The sequence below is a fragment of the Artemia sp. Qi Xiang Cuo genome, chromosome 5, assembly GCF_049724085.1.
Source record: "Artemia sp. Qi Xiang Cuo chromosome 5, ASM4972408v1, whole genome shotgun sequence".
Classification (NCBI taxonomy): Eukaryota; Metazoa; Arthropoda; class Branchiopoda; order Anostraca; family Artemiidae; genus Artemia; species Artemia sp. Qi Xiang Cuo.
In genome coordinates, this window is record NC_142798.1 from 37,190,781 (window position 1) to 37,210,554 (window position 19,774).

Sequence of the window (19,774 nt, forward strand, 5' to 3'; positions counted from 1 at the left end):
TTGTATGCATACATAAATGAAATGAAAGTAAATATATACTAAAGAAAACTGATAAATTTCTGTGGATGCTTGAATCATTCAGGCTTATCTTAGATTTCACAAGATTTTTGAAGAAGCTAAATTTCAGCTGGGGGGGGGGGGGGTAAATCAAGGTCTGGGAGGGGCCGTTGCCCCTCCCAGACCTTCTAACCACATATTTCTTAGTTCTTCATTTTCATGTTTGATCCGTTCTGATCCTCACTGTCACATGTCCTGCAGCCGCATATTTCTTTGTTCTTCACGTTCTTTTTGAGTTGTTCTAATTCTCCATGCCACTTATCTTTTAACGCATAATTCTTTTTTCTTCAATTTTGTTTTTGATTCGTTGTAATTTTCATTTTTGCTAGTATTCTAACTACATATTTCTTTGTTTTTCACCTTCGTTTATCTTTGCTTCAAGCATTTTTTCAATGCCCTTTGCCTTAGCTGCTCAGATTGGTCTTGTCTTTTTGATAGTCTAGGTTGTTTATTTTCACCCAGGCATTTACATTTCTCAGGCCATTCTCTTTGTCTTGTCTCACTTGATGGCCCAGCTTGTTCATTTCGAGCTTACGTTTTTGTCCCCTTTTACCCTCATTTTAAGCTTACGTTAATATACATTTTTGTCATCTAGATATTATAAAACTGTTGAAAATGCCTTTGGAAATTTATATCACCGAATATAGATAAATGAATTTACATATTTCTACGTTTTTGTTGGATAAATTCTTTCAAAACTGTTTAAAATTCTAATTTCCTTGCGTCTTCACTTTTAATTGACATTATTACTATACTATTTAATCTTTCTTGATTAATTGTCGATATCAGATAGTTTTCTTTATTGTTTTTAGCCTTGAAAATGATCTTTGTTCAGAAGTAACGCTGATTGAAATTGTTAAGAAAGCTTCACAATTTCGAAAAAAATTGTTCATTTTCATAGTAGCACGGGACCCGTTCAAACGCTGGGCCCGATTAGGCTCGATCGTTCCAATCAACCTTTATCCAGCCCTGGGGAGGTTGAACTAAATCAAAATACACTTTGTGCATCCAGCTTGTCAAAAGCGCATACTTGCACTTATGGCTAAAACTACAAATTACGGGTTAAGGAGTCCAGCTGAAACTGTGAGGGAGTAGTCGATGGGGAGATCAAGTATATTTTACATTTTGGTTTGGTGAGACCAATAGGAGCTCTTCAAGGACAAAAAAAAAGCTTGAACAGAGGTGGTTCTTTGATCCTTTGTGTGAAAACCAGAACTTTTTCAATAAATTAACTCAAAATGAATTTATGAAAGGAAATCAATTAAACCAAAATGTAAAACAATAAGATTCTTGTAAGGTCGATCCATTTTTGTTTGTACTCAAGGTTGCAAAAGCAAGGGGTCTGAATGGGTAAGAAATCCCCCTAGAAGTCCAAAGTTTATTGCAAAACTCTGCAAGAATGTAAATAGAAAGCCAAAATCTTGATTCTTAAAAGGAAAAACCAAAAAATGCTTCACAAATATTCCTTTCAGTAACTAATAAAAAAATAGCAATTAAAACGCACATAAATTAATAAAAAAAGCTCTTCCCACAAACGAAGTTTTGCAAAGAAAAGTAAAGAGCTACATTAAAGCAAAAACAAGCATAAATAAAGTAAAATAACAATTAAAGCTTAAAACAAACATAAATCACAATTAATAGATAGATGAAATACAGAACCAACATAAATTGTAGCAAGTAATCACTTATAACTTAAAACGAACAGAAACTACCACAGACAAGAATAGGGCTAAATACCCCCCCCCCCAAGCTTTCTGAAGATCAGCAGGGGCGGACCTAGAGCAAAATCTTGGGAGAGGCCCAATGTGACAAGGGCGCCAATGAGTAAAATCTTGGGTGGAGGGGAATTTGACAAAGGTGCCAATAATTGACCAAATTGACAAATTTATTCTAAAAATAGTAAAATTAAGAAAAAAACAAGGAATGAGGGCACCAGAAAAATCTTAAGGGGGTTCCCCCCTGGATCTGCCACTAAAGACCAAAGCATCATTTCCAATTTACTTAAAACTAAACATATCTTACGCCTTTTCTTCTCCATAATGTTCTTAAATCAGAAACTGCTGAGACTTTCAGGAATGAATATCAATTTATATTAAACTCTCAATCTTTATCCATTGGTAATTTTCAGTAATCCTGGTTAGTAAAGTAATTTTCATTCTCTTTTGTTGATTTTATGACAAATAAAAAAAATGCGGATTGGAATAAAAATTGTTTTCAGTAAAGTACAAATAATGTCCTGACCCTTATAAGGGCATTAGCTTTACTCCTTTTTGTAGTAGTTCCCGTTCATTTTAAGTTATAATTAATTATTTATTGTAATTTCTATTCGATCAGGGTTGCAATTATTTCTAAATGGTGATTTATGTTTGTTTTAAGCTTAAATTATTATTTAACTTTATTTATGATCGTCTTTGGTTTAATGTAGCTCTATTTTTCTTTGAAAAACTTCTTCCGTGTGACAAGTTTTTTTTTAAATATTAATTTGCCAAAATAAACCAGATACTTTCTTGCTAAAGTCAATTCTTTAGCAACCGTCTCCATATTTGTTTTTTAGTTAGTTTTTTTTTTAATTTACTCCTACATCCAGTTGACTAAAGGCTAATAATGAGAGCAGGGTCAAATTCTTCATATGCATCAGCTTTTTACCTTTTTTACGAGATATGTCTTTAAGAAGTCAGGCGACAAATGGTAACCCTGCCATTCAGTCGGTATTCAACTTTTGCAGTGTACATATAAGGACCAGCCCCTTCGGCCCCTAGATAGTCACCAACCGATAACCATCCATATTCCTGTATAATAGCTTCTGTTGAGCACAGCTAATTTTTTTTAACCGTATCGTCTCCTTTTAAGACACTCCAGTTGCGGTTTCGGCCTCGTGTTTGCAATTCGGCCTCACTGTAGTGCCCATCAAACGCCCTTGCTGAGTTTTATAAACTAATTACTGGGTTTACTTTTGAACTTCTGTATTACACTATAGACAAAGTATTCGAAAAGCTAAGAAATCCTTAAATAGAAACTTAATGGGTATTGAAAGTTATTCTTGAAAAATATTAAATAAAAAAAACAAGTTTTTTTTAACTGAAAGTAAGGAGCGATATTAAAACCTAAAACGAATAGAAATTATTCCGTATGTGAAAGGACTTTATGCTAAAGTTTGACTCTTTCTCACAACTCTACTTTATAAAACAATAAATAACTTTAGAGTAAAGAGCGGGGCGTTGAGGAGGGGACAGCCCCTTTCATATATGGAATTTCTGTTTGTTTTAAGTTTTAATGTCGCTCCTTACTTTCAGTAAAAAAAACTTGTTTTTATTTAATTTTTGAAGGTTTTTGAATTAATGCAGGTTTTGAATTTGGCTCACCGTACATGAAAAGTTAAAACGAATTTTGCATATTAATTTCGCAAAAATTTCGCAAAAAATTTTCAAAATAAAAACAATAGAGAAATTGGTCGATAGTTAGCCATATTGCTGACTTTAAAATTTCTCTTTATAATTACTTTTTAACTTACTGAGAAATTTGTTCTTTACAGAAAGGACTGAAGATAGTGCCAGAGGTAGACCTTATTATACACTTGCAACACAAAGAAAATTAAACCCCTTGTTAAATAGACTATCACATGAACTATGTTAAACTTTTTAATCCGTGCTATTTAATGTTACTTTTTGTTCTATCTTAAGTTTTACTCCTGTGAGAATGGTTTTGTTCATGAGCTGACTATTGCCTGTTCCCGGGTCATTGTCTGAATTTATCTACAACCGGAATTTAGGAAGAGAGACAGACGGCATCAGCGGAAATTGTAAGAAAATAACCCGCATTTTCTTTATTTCATTTAATAGTTGAGTCATTGTCAATTTAGCAGGCGGCACACAGGCAAAGGTGAAATTTGTGATGAAAAATAGGTGAAAAAAAAAAAAAAACACACCAGGATGTAGGGTTCCACTTCCACGAAAAAATCCCCCTCCCCACGGAATCATCCACTGGACAATTCAATTCTGGCAAAAACTTACCCCGGAGAATTAACCGTAACATCTCCACACGTAAAAATGAATCGGCAAAGAGAAAGCAAGACATATAAAGGAATTTCGTAAGGAATTCTGGCAAATTCCCCCAGTGTAAAATTTCCCCTTAAAAGTTCAACCCCTAGAAACTTCCCTCTGCATGAAAATTTTCCCCCGTGCAAAATCCCCCAAGCCGAAGATTCGTCCTCCCCTCTCCACCCTAAATATGTATGCATACCTCCCAATAACAAATACTATACGTAAACAATGGGCAAATGTCATAATTTAAAGACCTTTCCCCAGGAGCTGTGGGGGGGGGGGGTCATGTTATCTCCAAAGACAAAGTTATTGGGCCTTTCAACTATGCTGAACAAAATAGCTATCTCAACATTTTGATAGGACGATTTCGAGAAAAGTGGCGTGGGAGGGGGCCTAGTTGCCCTCCAATTTTTAGGTCACTTAAAAAGGGCACTAGAACTTTTTATTTGCGTTATAATGAGCCTTCTCCCTACTTTCTAGGCCCCCTGGGTCAATATGATCACTCTTGAGATAAAACAAACAAATAAACACGCATCCGTGATCTTTCTTCAGGCAAAAATTACAAAATTCCACATTCTTGCAGATAGGAGCTTGGAACCTCTACAATAGGGTTTTTTGATACGCTGAATCTGATGCTGTGATTTTCATTAAAATTCTATGACTTCTAGCGGGTCTTTCCCTTTTTTCATAGATCAGACAAATTTTCTCAGGCTCGTAGCTTTTGATGGGTAAGACTAAACTTAATGAAACGTTCCTTCATCCAGGAAGTGCAATGGGGCTAGACCCTGGCGCCACGCCGACGGATCGACCGAACGCCGCCAACGAGAGGCCCGGTTGACCGCCGCCGAAGTGTCGTACCGCCGCCGCCGGCACAGGCGGCGGCGTTTGGTCGACTTCAAATTAATTTTGCGGCAATTCTTTATTGCGTCAACCGCAAAGTCGGAGCTTTTTCTTCTCGTGTGGTTTAGTATTTCGATTTGCCTGATTAGAAATCAGGCAGTGCGTGCACTATCCCCAAATTTTCGGGTATTTTCCCGAAAATCTATGCGTCGCCCCGAAACAAAATTTGGTTCCCCGAATCCCCGAAATTCATCCAATAACGATGCCAACCCTAGCGAATTATCACCTGTGACTTTTCTTGCCAAATATTACTTTGCAAACCATAATTCTTCACTACTCTCTTGTTCATTAATTTTCGTCTCTTTTGTTACTTTGCATAAAAACCTGACAGATGTAATATGCAATTGCCAATATTGTAATATACACAGTTCTTCATATGTTGACAAAAAAAGAATCGTCTTCATGAAATGAGTTTAAGTCATTTCAAATGCAGTTTCCTAATCGCTATTTCTTACATCATTCGTAGTCAAGAATTTTATTTTCAAGTTGAATAGAATTATAGTACGTATTCACTACTATAGAGCTTTGGCCTTCAGTTGGATTTTGAAATTGACAGCCGACAGATTGTTTCTACAGCTGAATTGTAAATTTGCAGATTTTTTTTTGCTGTTTTTAGATAAAATTTTCTTAATGTTTAATACTCAACTGTTGAACCCTGATAGAAAATACAATCTTCTTTCTGAGACATTTTTACCCCCCCCCCACCCCCCAGAAAAAAAACCTTCTATTGAGACAAAATTTAGCTATAGACTAAGCTATGTAGAAAGTTGGGGAATTAAAGGTTGAACCAGAAATTACCAAAAAAATATGCTTAATAAATAAATTCTAAATTATTGCCTATAGGGGGGGGGGGATAGGGGGCTATCATTTTTAAATGATAATACCTCATTTTTTTTATTAAAAGCAGGGATGCCAAAAAGATAATTATTTTTTTCATTTAGAGTGGAGACAGAAGAAAATGATATCAAATACCCTGGGGAACCATTGAAATATCTAGATAGACCCAGGGCCCCCCATTGGGACTTGTTCATTGTCTTGGGTATTTTGCGATTTCTCATAGGCTACTGGCCTAATTTGGCTTTTGTGTGTGCTCCCTTTTAATTAGATTCTTTGAATCTTATTGAATGCCACGACAAATCTATGACTCAGTTTTCAGTAATTTGAGGTATATCTGAATAATTTCTACATTTTTGTTGTTTTCTTTTTACAAATTTGATAATAATATCAATTTTTTTTTCAAGTAACAATCAGATTTTTAACTTTATTTTTCGTGTTTATTTCAACCATATAGTGACCTAGTTAATTATTAAGTAAATTTTTTTTCTAATGAAAACTGAGACAGTATCCTATCTAGGTGGTATCCAGAAGGGGGGAGGGGGGGGGGAAGGCATTACATTTAAATTATAATATCTCGAATTTTTTTTTTATTGAAAGCAGGGATCCCAAAAAGTTAATTTTTTTTTAATTTAAAGCAGAGACGGCATCCTATCAAATTGGTATCCCAGGGGGGGGGGGGTAGTGAGCTATCATATTTATACGATAATACCTGGATTTTTTGTTGAAAGCAGGGGTGACAATAAATTAATTATTATTTTATATTTAAAGCAGAGACAGTATCCTATCTAAATGGTATCCAGAAGGGGGGGGGGGATAGGGAATTATTATATTTAATTTATGGTTCCATGATTATTTTTTTGTACCTTGATTTCACTTGCATGGTTTTTTCGTCCAAAGGAGAAGGGATATATGTGTCCAACCCGTTTTTTTTTCTTATTGATGAAACGGGTTTACTTTGAAAACATTCATTCATAAGTACCAGGCAGATTCACACTAAAACGAATTGGTGTGACGAAAGCGAAACCAACATCCCCACCTAACGCTGCGCTCGAGTGGCAATGGCGCCCTTTGTCCAGTGCCCAAGTTATATTAAAAGGCCAGGTCATAATAAAAGCTTTCAGTTTTGGAGGTTCAAGGAGGAGTCTTTGACAGTCTTTTAACCTCAGGGTACTAGATGTTGCAACGTTCTTAAGTATCTACAGTGGTTTAAAACAATCGATCACCCCACAAATGATTACCAAAAATATGCACAAATGTAACATTTGGAGTATTATAACACATTTTTCAAAGCTTTGAAGAAAAGCGAAAAAGGATAAATACTCATAACTACGCTTGACAGCTATTTTAAAAAAGAAACTCTTGAGAGATTTCCATAGAAATGACCATAGCAGAAGCTTTGGGCCAGGATGGGGGTAAGGGGGCAGTCTTTGAGCATTTTGACCACATGTGACTTATTGTTGCAGCTGTGTTAAATTTGGTAATTTTTGTGAACATTTGGAATTCAAAGCTTAAACTCAATAACTGATACTAAGTGTCCTAACATTTTGCTTGGATTAAAAGTGACGAACTAGGATGAAAATACCAACATCTTCCTGGAGCTAATTTCATTTAATTACATTTAAAACGGATGAGCAATTCATTTTTTACATAAGAAAATAGATGGCACTTCATTTTTCTTCATTCCGAATAAATCATTAAGGGTTTTTTGTTGCATTGTAATTGAAGTGTTCTCATGTGAAGTCTTCATCATGTATTTTTCTATTTGATAAATTTACTCCTTTTAGATGAATGAATCCCCAAAAGAAAAAATGAATAATATCCAAAAGAGCAGCCAAAAGCAATAAAAAAGCAGCAGTTCAGCCTTAGCCTACATAACATATTCTATAAACAAGCCAAAAAAAAAAATTAAAATGCATTTTTTAAAAATTTTTATTAAAAACCATTTTTTAATACAAGAAGGCTTTTTAGTAATCCAAAACAGCAAAAAAAAAAAAAACAATCAATATCAAATTCGCCCATTTCAACCGCTTTAAAGGTGACAAAACAAATATAGGCAAAGGGTATTATGAAAAAATTAAGCTTATGAGTTCAAAGTTATATTCAAAGTTTCTACCCAGATAACTGACGAATTTTGTGACACGTTATTTGAAGTTTTGTATGCAGTAATGCTCGATGAAAAAAACTACTAATTTTGACAATTATTTATGTTAACAATACATAGCTAATAGATACTTCAACTACTCATATTATGCAAGGGTTCTGAAACGTCACAGCCATTTCGTTTCTACCAGATTTCTACTTCTCTTGATGAATAAGGAAGAAGACCAGTTTCCAGCCAGCGACTTGTGAAGTTTTGAACTCATGAATAGGCTCGAATCTGTTGTAAATTTAAGCTGTGATTTGAGAAAGACTGATGAAAACATTAATGTTTGCGGTCAACATTGATCGCACCGGCGGCGCGCCGCCATCATACCCGCTGCGCGCCGCCGACAACTTACCGGCGGCGCGGCGTGGCGCAATATTTTTGGCCCCACCGCCGCCGGTCTTCCCACATAGGCGCGACGCCGGGGTCTAAATGGGGCCCTTCAGCCATGGAGGCAAGTCATCCTCTGCTTTCGCACACCCTTCCTGCGTACTTTCCCCAGATTTCTCCAGGTACCCATTTAGAACTGGGTCGACTCTGGCTGAGCTTATAGTCATGCCACTGACCTCCGTCCCAAATCAAATAAATTGCAACATCAGGAATCGAACCCTCGCCCTTTCGGACAAAAGATTCCAAATCCTGTGCACCATCCACTTGCCAAGGAAAGCAGTTTTCAGCTTGTACCAGTAATTAGTTGCTCAAGAAACCCTTAAATATAAAACTAGTGGAAATCAAAAGAGTGTAGAGTCTTTCTATCAAAATGTATGCATCAAGTCTCTGTTTTAAATGAGCTATTTGTATAATGTAAGGCCCTTGGGCCTTCTCTTGACAGGCGTTGAAATTGTTTGCTTTCCAATAGGTTCGGACCTTTCAGAATAGCTAAAGCGACGTGAATTAGCTATCGAGTGAACTCTCTCCCAACTTTTTACGGTAGTCACTTCTATATTATCAGGTAAAAAAAACGAAAAACACGAGAAATTTTGGAGACTATCAATGAATCCACACTATGTCGTAAGCAAAGTTATTTTACATAAAACTAACAGATACTTCTAGTGCAAAGTTTCCCGTGAATTTGGAGACATTATTAATTCTTCACCCCCAGCTGTTTCCTTAAAACCAGGGGTCACCAAGATAATAAATTAATTTAATTTTTTTTTTTTTTAGTCCAATAATTTTCTGAAGTTGTTTTGTATAATTTTTTTTTTGCAAAAGTATTAAAAGCAAAAAAAAAAAAAAAAAAAAAAAAAAAAAATAAATACAGCAAATTGTTAGCAAGAAGTTTTTAGTTATTATTGCATCAGGAACACTTTCTTGAAGTATTCTTTTAAGAATTTAAATACCCTTTTCGTTTGAAAAATATTATGTAAAATTATAAATGACAGAAAAATTGTGACTCCGTTTCCAAATTCAGCGTCAAAAGTCACATTAAAAGCGAAACTAAAGTTAATCGAAGCTAGAAAATTTGTTTCTCAGTTTAGTCACTAAATAGTCATTACCTAGAAAATAATAAAGAAAATTAGAGACATTCAGTTACAAAACGATTAATTTCAGAAACTCTATTACTCTCAGCAACAGCTATCACGTAATCTTGAGGATCAACTCGATTTTGAGCCATCCTATTCTCTATCCTTTCTTTATTGTGGTCTAATGACCACAGTGGCGGTAGAAACTTTGGTTTCATTGAATCAATAAAATTTTTTCTCCAGGTTCTTTCAAGATTTACTAAACCAACTTTCTGGGCATAACAGCTTACAACTTTAAGGCCATGGGGTTGATACACTTCATTAACCGATCTGGAATTACAAGATTGAAGTTTAAAGTCTTTCTTAGTAGTCCCAATCAAACACTTTAAGCTAGAAGGCCCTTACAAAAATACCTATCCATCTTTTAACTAAAATCTATGTCTTGAGTCTTCCATAAAGCCTAGATTCTATAGCACATAATGAAAATTTTATTTGGGATTGCGTTCTCTTTCTCTTGGGTAGTTAAGGTTGTAATGGAAGACAACGTGGTCTATTGGGTAACTACTATTGTTGGAAACAGTCTCCAAGGTTGAACCAAGGTTTTTAAACTGTGCTTAAAAGATTTGGGCAGATTCAACATCGCTTAGATAAAAAAAATTCAGTGTCGCAAAATTATCTGGTATACTGTTTCAGGGCGGAAAAGTAAATTTATACATTTCTATTGTTTAACTTTCAAACAAAATAGTTTATACGATAACAAGTCAATCTATGTACTTCTAGACACATCTTTATAAACTACAATCAACGGCCTGGATGATTGTTACTTCTCATCCTCTGTCTAAATGAGAGTTGTTAGGGCATTTTTTTTTATTCTTTATCATAATTTGCTACCGATTTTACTCTATTTTTCAGACTTTTGGCAGATAAACTGTTGTATATTTGAAATTGATCGTACTGTAAAATATTTTTAATGCGTACACAATTTTCTAAGCAAAAAGAAAAAAAAAGCAAGAAAAGATTTGGAACAGTTGTTCCCAAAGTGGGCGTCACAAACTTTTTCAGTAACTATGACACGTACTTTATGTCACAGTCCTACCAGCCAAGTAGAGCGAACTTTGTCCCATAGTTGACAAAACTAAGGGCAGAGTTTAGGGAAAAGCAAATAATAGTTACAATGTATTGATCGCAACAGGCTCTACAGGACAGTCGATTGTTTTCTGGCAAGAGCCTATTTTGTAGTGACAAATTGGTCTTTTCAGGTTGGTAGTTCTCATTGGCCGATTGGCTCGAAAATCGTAATCACAAGCTCCCTTTTGAGGTAATCCTATTCAAAAGGGCTCCCCTTTCACAAATACCCATGTTTTACCAGTAATAATAACGATTTTTAGTAACGAAAGATAAAGTATTCAAAAGAGAATAAAAAGAAGGAAGAAATCAACACAAAAGTAAGGAAGGAACCACAAAGAATAACATAGTTAGGTAATTCTTTATAAGGCAGCTTCTGGATCAAACAGTTCGTGGGAACGAACTGTATGTAAGGAGCGATGCGGCTCAATAGTAACCGAAACTCTAAGAAACATGGTCTTGATAACAATATATACACCAAAACAATCGAATTTTGATGCTTGATCAAAATATGTAAAATTCATCAAATTTAATATTACGTATCAAAAGTTACGAGCCTGAGAAAATTTACCCGATTTTTTAAAAAAGGAAGGAAACACCCCCAAAGCATCAAATGAGTTTAATGAAAATGACAAATCCAGATTCAGCACACCAGAGGAATCTATTGTAGTGGTTTCAAGCACCTATGTACAAAAATGTGGAATTTTACATTTTTTACCGGAAGAAAAATCACGGATGCGTGTTTATTTGTTTGTTTTCCCCTGGGTTGATCGTAACGAACCAGCGATCATAGAAGATCGGGAGAGGGCTTATTTGATTGGAAATCAAAATTTCTAATACCCTTTTTAAATGACCAAAACTATTGAAGGGCAGTTCCAATATTTTTCCACGCTCATTTTTCCCCAATGTTGCCCGATCAAAATTTTGAGATATCCATTTTTTTCAGCATAGTCGAAAAATCTAATAACTATGTTTTTGAGGATGAGTTGACCCTCCCCCTCCTAAAGTCTCCGGGTGAAGGGCTGCAAGCTATGAACTTAGCCCATTGTTTACATATAATATTGGTTATTGGGAAGTATACAGACATTGTCAGGGGAATTTTTCTGGTGGAGGGGGGGGGGGGGCCTAAATGGAATGATCTTACCATGGGGGAATTTTTAGTGGGGGAATAAAATTTCCCATAGAGGGGGAGCCGAATTTTCCAGCATTATTTAAAATACGATCAGAAATTAAAAAAAAAAGTTTTTTCAATTGAAAGTAAGGCGCTACATTAAAACTTAAAACCAACAGAAATTTTTACGTATATGAGGGGGTTTCCCCTCCTCAATACCTCGCTCTTAACGATAAGATTTTTTTTATAAGTTTTAAACGACCTTATTATTTTAATTACAAGGCCCTTTTGTTTCAGGAATCATTCTTAAATAATTGGAACAAAAAATCAAACATTAGCGTAAAGAGCGAGGTATTGAGGAGAGGGCGACACCCCTCATATACGTAATAATTTCTGTTCGTTTTAATTTTTATTGTTACTCCTTACTTTCAGTCGAAAAAACTTTTTCTTATTTAATGACTAAGGAAAGAACATAGTGTTTTGTTTGAATGTATACATCCTAATAACTTATATTCCCAAAAGATACCCCAAGTAATTATTTTATCATCAAATCATTTATTTACCTGAAGAAAGTTCTTACAAATACCTTCACAATTCTTTATTTCCCTATGAACAGATCAGACGATCAGGTTATTTTGCTGACACTTAGCAAAAGGGGAGAAAATGGAACCCATGAAAACGTGTAATTAAGAGGAGAAAAGATTTCCTTAAAAACCGTCGAAACGAAATAAAAACAAAAAGTAAAAGACAATCCTTGGAAATTCCAAACTGTTAGCAATATTATTAGAAAATAAAGTTTAGCTAAAAAAAAAGAAAGTGAAAATAGAAGTTTTGCAAAAGAACGAGGAACGAGCTTACCGTGTTCCTATCCCTAGAGCTTTTTCGAGAACATCATCAGTTAAAAAAATGACACCATAATGCTTAGTAATTGTGGCTTCAAGTTCTGCAAGTCTGTCTAATGGAATTTTATCTTTAGCGGATTTGATGGCTCTTGCTGCTGATAAAACTTTCTTCAACGAATAATCTTCGATTACCTATAATAAAGGTTTAACAGGTAACAAAGATATAAAAGGCCACAATCTAGAAAATATCAACAAAGTAAAAGAAACCAGTGAAATTGTAGGCATGGAAAAATAAATAACAGTCTTGATTTAGTCTTGAAAGTGATAACACATTTTTCTGGATTTTATGAACTTGAAACTCGGTAGGACGTTAAATTAATTCAGTGACCGGTGTTAATTGCGTGACCATTTTTTCAAAACATTTTTATACGGATTAAAAATTTTATAATCTACTGACCTAGTTTCTTCACATTTATTTACATTTTGTAAAAGTAGTTTGGACTCTAATTATTTCATTGATAATACTGGAGAATAGCCATCAAGCAGTGCGAATATAATATAAATAAATAAATAGGAGATCCGATATTTAGAGGCAATTACCCTACGATTGAGGTGGAGAAAGAAAAGTAAGCAGAAGAGGGGTGGAGAGTTGTTAGCAAGAACCGTGGTACCCGCTGGGCTTGCCCCTTAAATTGCGGGGACAAGATAGACAGCCTTCAACGCTTCCCTTACTTCTCTCGCAAGGAAACCACCAGAAAAATATTCAATGAATTAAAGCGGTTAAGGGTGGTTTTACTTTATTTCCAAAACGTTTACTATTCCTTTGGATTTGGTACACCCTATTCTAACCGCAGCACTCCGAGTGCATTATTTATTTTTTCACCTATGATTTCCCCCTAATTAGTTCAATATTCATCTACCATTTGAACGAGCAAGACGTGTTGTGAGCGCGCTATACCTGTTTATCATGTCCGGAGAAGATGAAAAAAATTGCATTATTGTCCGGTGCTGAATTTCGTTCAGCAAAACGTTGAGAAAGGAATTGATGATGAGATGATTAAGAGTTTTTTGACGTTGATGATATTGTGAAGGCAAAGAAATGGCTTGGGTCCAAGCTATATCCAGAAGCTTTATTTCAGAAGCGAACTGGATCGAAAGGGTCACTGAGCCATCTAGGTGATATTCTGGACTTTATCAAGAATGGTAATACAAACGATTTCGAAATCCCAGTATTTGTTATTCGAAGCCCCATTGAAGTGCCATCGATATTTGGATTGGGAATTCCCAATGGTATCAAAAAGGCAATATTTGCTTGCTACCACTATTATAACGATTACCACCACTACTACTGATACCAATACTACTACTACCACACTACCACAGAAAACATATATTTTTAGATCTTGGGACGTTGAAAGATAGGACATTGGACAAACATGACGGAGGACTTACACTTCGACATGTTTCTAATGTCACAATTGATGACCTCATACAGCTTGGTGGTCCATTAACTGAGGATAGTAGTAGAAGTCATAGTTGTAGTAGTAGTAGTCGTCACAGTATATGTCATAAAAGGGGTGGTTCAACTATGCTGAAGAAAAAAAAAATCCATCTCTAAATTGATTAGACAATTTTGGAAAAAGTGACGTTTCAGAGAAGAATTAAATATCTACATGATGAAATATGTGTATTTCTGCTCGAAAACTCTCCCAAGGGGGTTAAATGATGAACGGCGGTTAGAATAGGGTCTTCCCAATCCAAAAGAATGGTATCCCAATGGTATCACAGCTTATTCTGCTCTTTTTTTTAGAGTGAATGAGCTGCATGTCCAGTTAAATAAATTTTCCAACCAGTTCGAGGCATATTCCAACCATTTCCCGCCACTACCACAGTCTGGAGCCAGTCCCTTGAAACCAGCCGATAGCCACTCTACTATTGTTGTCTCTAAATGGAATTGATGATGAGATGATTAAGAGTTTTTTGACGTTAACGATATCGTGAAGGCAAAGAAATGGCTTGGGTCCAAGCTATATCCAGAAGGTTTATTTGAGAAGCGGACTGGATCAAAGGCGTCACTGAGCCATCTAATTGGTATTCTGGATTTTATTAAGAATAGCAATACAGATGATTTAGACATCCTAGTATTTGTTATTCGAAGCCCCAATGAAATGCCATTGAAACTAGCCGCACCTTATTATACTCTTTTTTCGAGAGTGAATGACCTGCATGTCCAGTTAAAGAGAATTTCCAACCAGATTGAGGAATATTTCAACCATTTCCTGGCACTTCCACAGTCTAGAGCCAGTCCTTCAAAACTCGCCAATAGCCACTCTACTGTTATTGTCTCTAAATTGCCACCGTCTATTAGTAATGCAACAAGCCGTAAGGACTTTATCGACCAACTAAGTGGCCATGATTTGATTGCTAGTGTTAGGCTGTTGGGAAAAACTTTTTTGAATATTGAGGAATCTGTAGCCTCTGATTTCTGTGAAGTCTGTTGTTTTAGACCTTGGCATAAAGATTTTGAATAAGTATCTACATGGAATAAAAAAAAATTACTTACAATCATTTAGTTCGAGTAAATTCAAAATTCACTCAGGAGAGAAGGACATAATTTAGTTGTGTTGTCTTAAGCTATCAAGCTGGTTTTTTCAGGCTAGTTTGGTAAAAGTGACGCGATAAAAATGGTGTAAAATTCGGATACGAAATTTTCAGCGTTTATGACTTTATAAGTGTACCGCGTTGCTGCTTTAAGTGCAGGTCTCCTGATCAAGTTCTAAAAAAATGCAACAGTCAGGTGGAAAATGTGTGCGCTGTGCTGGCAATCATTCTTCTTCGAAAGATACACCCTGTACTAACATCCCTTATTGTGCGAACTGCGGCGGGTCACACACTCCGTATAGTGTACTGTTTCCAGTGCTTAAATCTCGTATTGTGACCGGTGTGAAAAAATGATGCTGCAAAAGTTCTCGGTTAATTCGTACAATATAAACAGAACGCATAGGATAGAGTACATCATTAACGAACTTTTGTACAAACACGATATCGTCTGTCTTCAAGAGCATCTTTTATCATAGCTAATACCAATCTGCTGAAACGGAGAGGGAATCACGTTGCGTTTGTGAATACTGCACTGTATAAATGTGGTAGAGCTTGTGTAGCTCTTACCTGTATTTTGAAACGTAGTCCTTTTTCATCCGCGACGGCAGTGCTGTTGTTCCACAGTGAAGAAAACATCTTGGCCGTGCGAATCGCCGATCTAGCATGCATTAATGTATATTTTCCTTGGGATCGTAATTCTGTTCAGACACTGAATAAGTTTGCCAAGACTTGTAGTGTTTTGAAAAAAGTTGCAGATTCTGCATCATTTTTTGGTTACCAATTTGTTGTCGCTAGAGATTTTAATGCTGATTTATTGAATTCAAACATCCAATCAGATAGGGTGTTTCAGTCTTTGTCCGAATTTAAGGTGCTGAATAAGAATCGTTTATTTTCATATATACATCATTCTGGGAGCCATACTAATATAGACCACGTTCTTTATTCTTCAAATTTAACGTTTTCAATTTTTCTGTTCACGAAACAGAAAGTGATATAGACCACCTACAAATTTCCTTTTCGTTTGATATTTCTCTGTCACCAGATATTTCATGCGTAAATCGTAGATGGTTTACCAGGTGAAATTGGAATAAGGCTAATTGGGCGCACTACATTTCTACTCTTACAGCTCTTTTGTCTACGATAAAAGTTCCTTTTCAGCTACTTCAGGTTGGATAGAAATTTGTAAATGAAAAGAATTTTTTTAAGAATTATTATTTTGATATTATATTATGTATGAAGGAAACCGAAAGAGCAGCGGTTTCCAAGAAACATATAAAATTTAATACGCTGGAGCCTTAATGGTCGTGAAACACAGTTCTAAAAATAGGGAGAAATAAAGCCAAATTTTGGCTGCGTAAATGGGTTTCCTTTGGATGACCACCCAACAGCAAGGCAAATGAGACTAGATATAAAGCTAAATAAGAGTATAAAATATTCTTACAGTCTATAAAATCTAAGATTTGTAAATTTTCAACACGTTAATTAGATTGCTAAGATGTTTTAAATTCAGATAAAAATGATGATTTTCAACGAGTACCCCAATTAGCCCTGCTACTTGGTGCAAATATTACGATCAGATTTTTAGCACCGTAAACCATCTCGTTCATGCTAAATTTATGAAGCTTCTTAATTCTGCACTTCCTACCTCAATCCGCCAGAACCAGATCCTCCCAGTTCATTTATCTTCGGTGGTACTAGCTATAAAGAAGCTCAAGTCAAGTTCTACTGATTGTGATGGCATAAGTGCCAAACACCTAAACGTTGATTGTCCAGCTCTTGCCCAACATCTACAACTTCTTTTCCAAGTGTGTTTATACACGTCGTTTATGCCTGAAAGTTTTTTGTACGGAAGAGTTACCTCTATTTTGAAAAAGGGAAAATTTCCGATTGAGTGTGCATCTTACAGGCCTATTACGGTTTCTTGCAATATAAGTAAAATTTTCGTGTATTTCTCCTCCCTTCAGTTAACTCTTCCGCATACTTCGGTGAAAACCAGATCGGGTTTACAGCTGGGATAGGTTGCCAGCAAGCACATCGAGTTTTGGCGAATGTTCTTACTGAGGCAAATAAAAATGGATTCGAGTTACATTTATGCGTCTTGGATCTCTCCAAGGCCTTTAACAACGTTACCCATTCCCAAGCTATTTTTTCCCTTTTTAGTCACGGTATTAACATTTTGGTAATTTTTCTTCTTAGATATTCGTATTCTAATTCTTCTTTGCAGATCAAAGTGGGCATGAGTGTTTCCAAAAGCAAAATTCCAGTGCAGCGTGGGGTTTGACAGGGTGCAGTCATTTCTCCTTCTATTTTTAAATTTTGTATATCATCTGTTCTTTCTTCTATCCCACCCACTTGCATTCTTAATTCCGTTAACATCTCTTATCTTGCTTATGCAGATGATATCCTTTTGATCAGTAGGACTAAAAAGGGGATTTCCTTGTCTGTCTCAACAATAGCATCTAAACTTCATACCATTGGACTTTCTCTTAATCTTTCAAAGGGTGAATATCTCTTATTTAATAGTAATAATATGACCCCTCTAGTTTGCGGATCTTTTTCTGTCCCTTCGGTTCCTTCTTTCCGGTGGCTGGGTATCAATGTTAGTAAAACACTAAAATCTTTCCAAAAGCTCGCCGTCGCTGATTGCAAGAAGAAAATTCAGTTAACTTATTCTAAAATTGTTGCAAATCGAGGTAGATACAAAAGAAAGTCTCTTGCTAAATTATATTCAGTTTTTACAGATCATTCGGTTTTGTTTTTGTCTGGAATTTGCCCTATTTTCACGAAAAAAACATCACATCAGTTCATTCATATTATTTCCAGCTTTTACAATGTCTATTCTATCTTCTTTCATGATATAGGCATTAGACTCTCATGTCTGTCTACGGTCTCCTGGATGTTAGGTCAAGGCTTATAGAACATACTAGCAAATTGCACTTGTCTATGAGAAAATATCTGCCAGCCCACAGTGGCCTTACTCGTTTGCTGTAGTTTTCGTTCTTCTTTTTTTTTCTTTTTTTGTTGTTGTTGTTTGAACTGTTGTTGAAGTTGTTTGTTTTGTAATTTTTTTTTTCGCACCAGTAATTTAAATTCATTACATCCGTTAACAGGTTATATTAAAAGATTCAAAATATGAATGTCTAAATTATTAATTGATGCTTAATTAAGTCCTGGTCTGCTTTTTTTATCCTTGGTCTGTCTTTTGTCATAAATTTTTTTTTTTTTTTTTTATCTTTAACGTTTTTCTTTTCTTTAGTTATTCTGCTCTTGTGAAGTTTTTAAGTTATATGTACTCATGTATGTAGTGTATTATCTACTTTTTCTTTATACTCCTCAATTATCATTTTTTTTATATGATGTGGGTTAAAAATAAATTATTATTATTATTATTATTAAAGTATTTTAAAGTAATAGTTATATAAGTAATAGTTATATCTTCCTAATAATAAGCGATTGACATAATTGAGTGTCAAAATGCGACCGTTAGGCTGCGGCATTAAAAGACTAAAAAAAAAAAAAAAAAAAAAAAAAAAAAAAAAAAATCGTTATTAGCATTAGGCAAATAGAAATATAGAGAGTTGTTGAACTTAGACACGGCAAAAACCTTTGAACCTAAAAATATTAAGAAAAAAACACAATCTAAGTTACTCCTGAATCCACACCGAATCAACTACAAACCACAATTCCTACCTTGACAGCAGCAATATTGCTCTCATATGCAGCACTAATCATTTTAACGTGCCAATTGGGAATAAGATACAAAGATAGGATTTTTCACTAAGGACTTCCCATCTTAGAATAAAATACCTGTCACAAAGAGAGGACCTTCACTAAAACTATCCATCACTGAATCCAATGTCTGTTCATAATCTATAAAAACCCAGGACTAAAAGGCTCTGATGATTGAGGTATTTCTCAATTATTAACTAAACTTGAAAATATGGTCAACACATCATACTCCCCTACGAAAACCACACTATTCCTTACTTTACACTTTGTCGACAGAACCTATAAGTGCAATAGCAATACTTATACTAATCAATTATCTTAATTATAGCAGAACTGAATATAATGGTGGAGTGAAAAGAAACAGAACATATAAGAAAAATATGTATTTACCAAAAAAATCAGATAAGGCTGCAGCAAGGGGATAAATTTGCACAAGACGCATACACTGAGTTTTCTTTGCCGTATCTCTAAGCTTGAAATTATATCGGACTAATTTTCCTTGTCCGAGGTGGAAGATAAAGAAGAAAATTTGAAAAAGTTTATCCAGATTCTATATCGTAGCAATCATATTTCGAAATTCATTTATAACACTGTCAGTACTCGCAGCCTTATTATTTTTCAACCATTTTAAATTTATCGCTAACTCCTTAGTAAATAAATTTTTCTTCACCTCTAAATCTCCATTAATTTTCATAAATATTTATTCTAAAGTCTATCAACGTCATAACTACCTGGTACGTAGTTATCCTTCCTAATATTAGCTATTAACTATTTCTGGATACCGCAAGATGGTGACCTCTACTTCAGCCGGTTCCACATGAGTAGTAAGGGTCCTATTCGTTTAAAATCCACATTAAAATCCACATTGAATTACACGTTGATATGTGTGTGTGTATTTTCAAGTAATTGGGTTATCAGGGCCATTT

The 19,774-nt window shown here is 35.2% G+C and overlaps 1 protein-coding gene across 3 annotated transcripts in view; it reads right to left on the reverse strand.

Annotated features, from left to right (window-relative positions):
- LOC148952103 (exonuclease 3'-5' domain-containing protein 2-like) overlaps positions 1 to 19,774 on the reverse strand; it is a 190,928-nt gene that overhangs the window by 21,926 nt on the left and 149,228 nt on the right. For all 3 annotated transcript variants that reach the window (XM_089089545.1, XM_089089543.1, XM_089089544.1), the window contains exons 9-10: positions 12,535 to 12,710; positions 9,541 to 9,770 (exon numbers count right to left, since the gene is read on the reverse strand). In XM_089089545.1, coding sequence (XP_088945671.1) covers positions 9,541 to 9,770; positions 12,535 to 12,710 — 406 coding nt within the window. The remainder of the gene's footprint in view (positions 1 to 9,540; positions 9,771 to 12,534; positions 12,711 to 19,774) is intronic.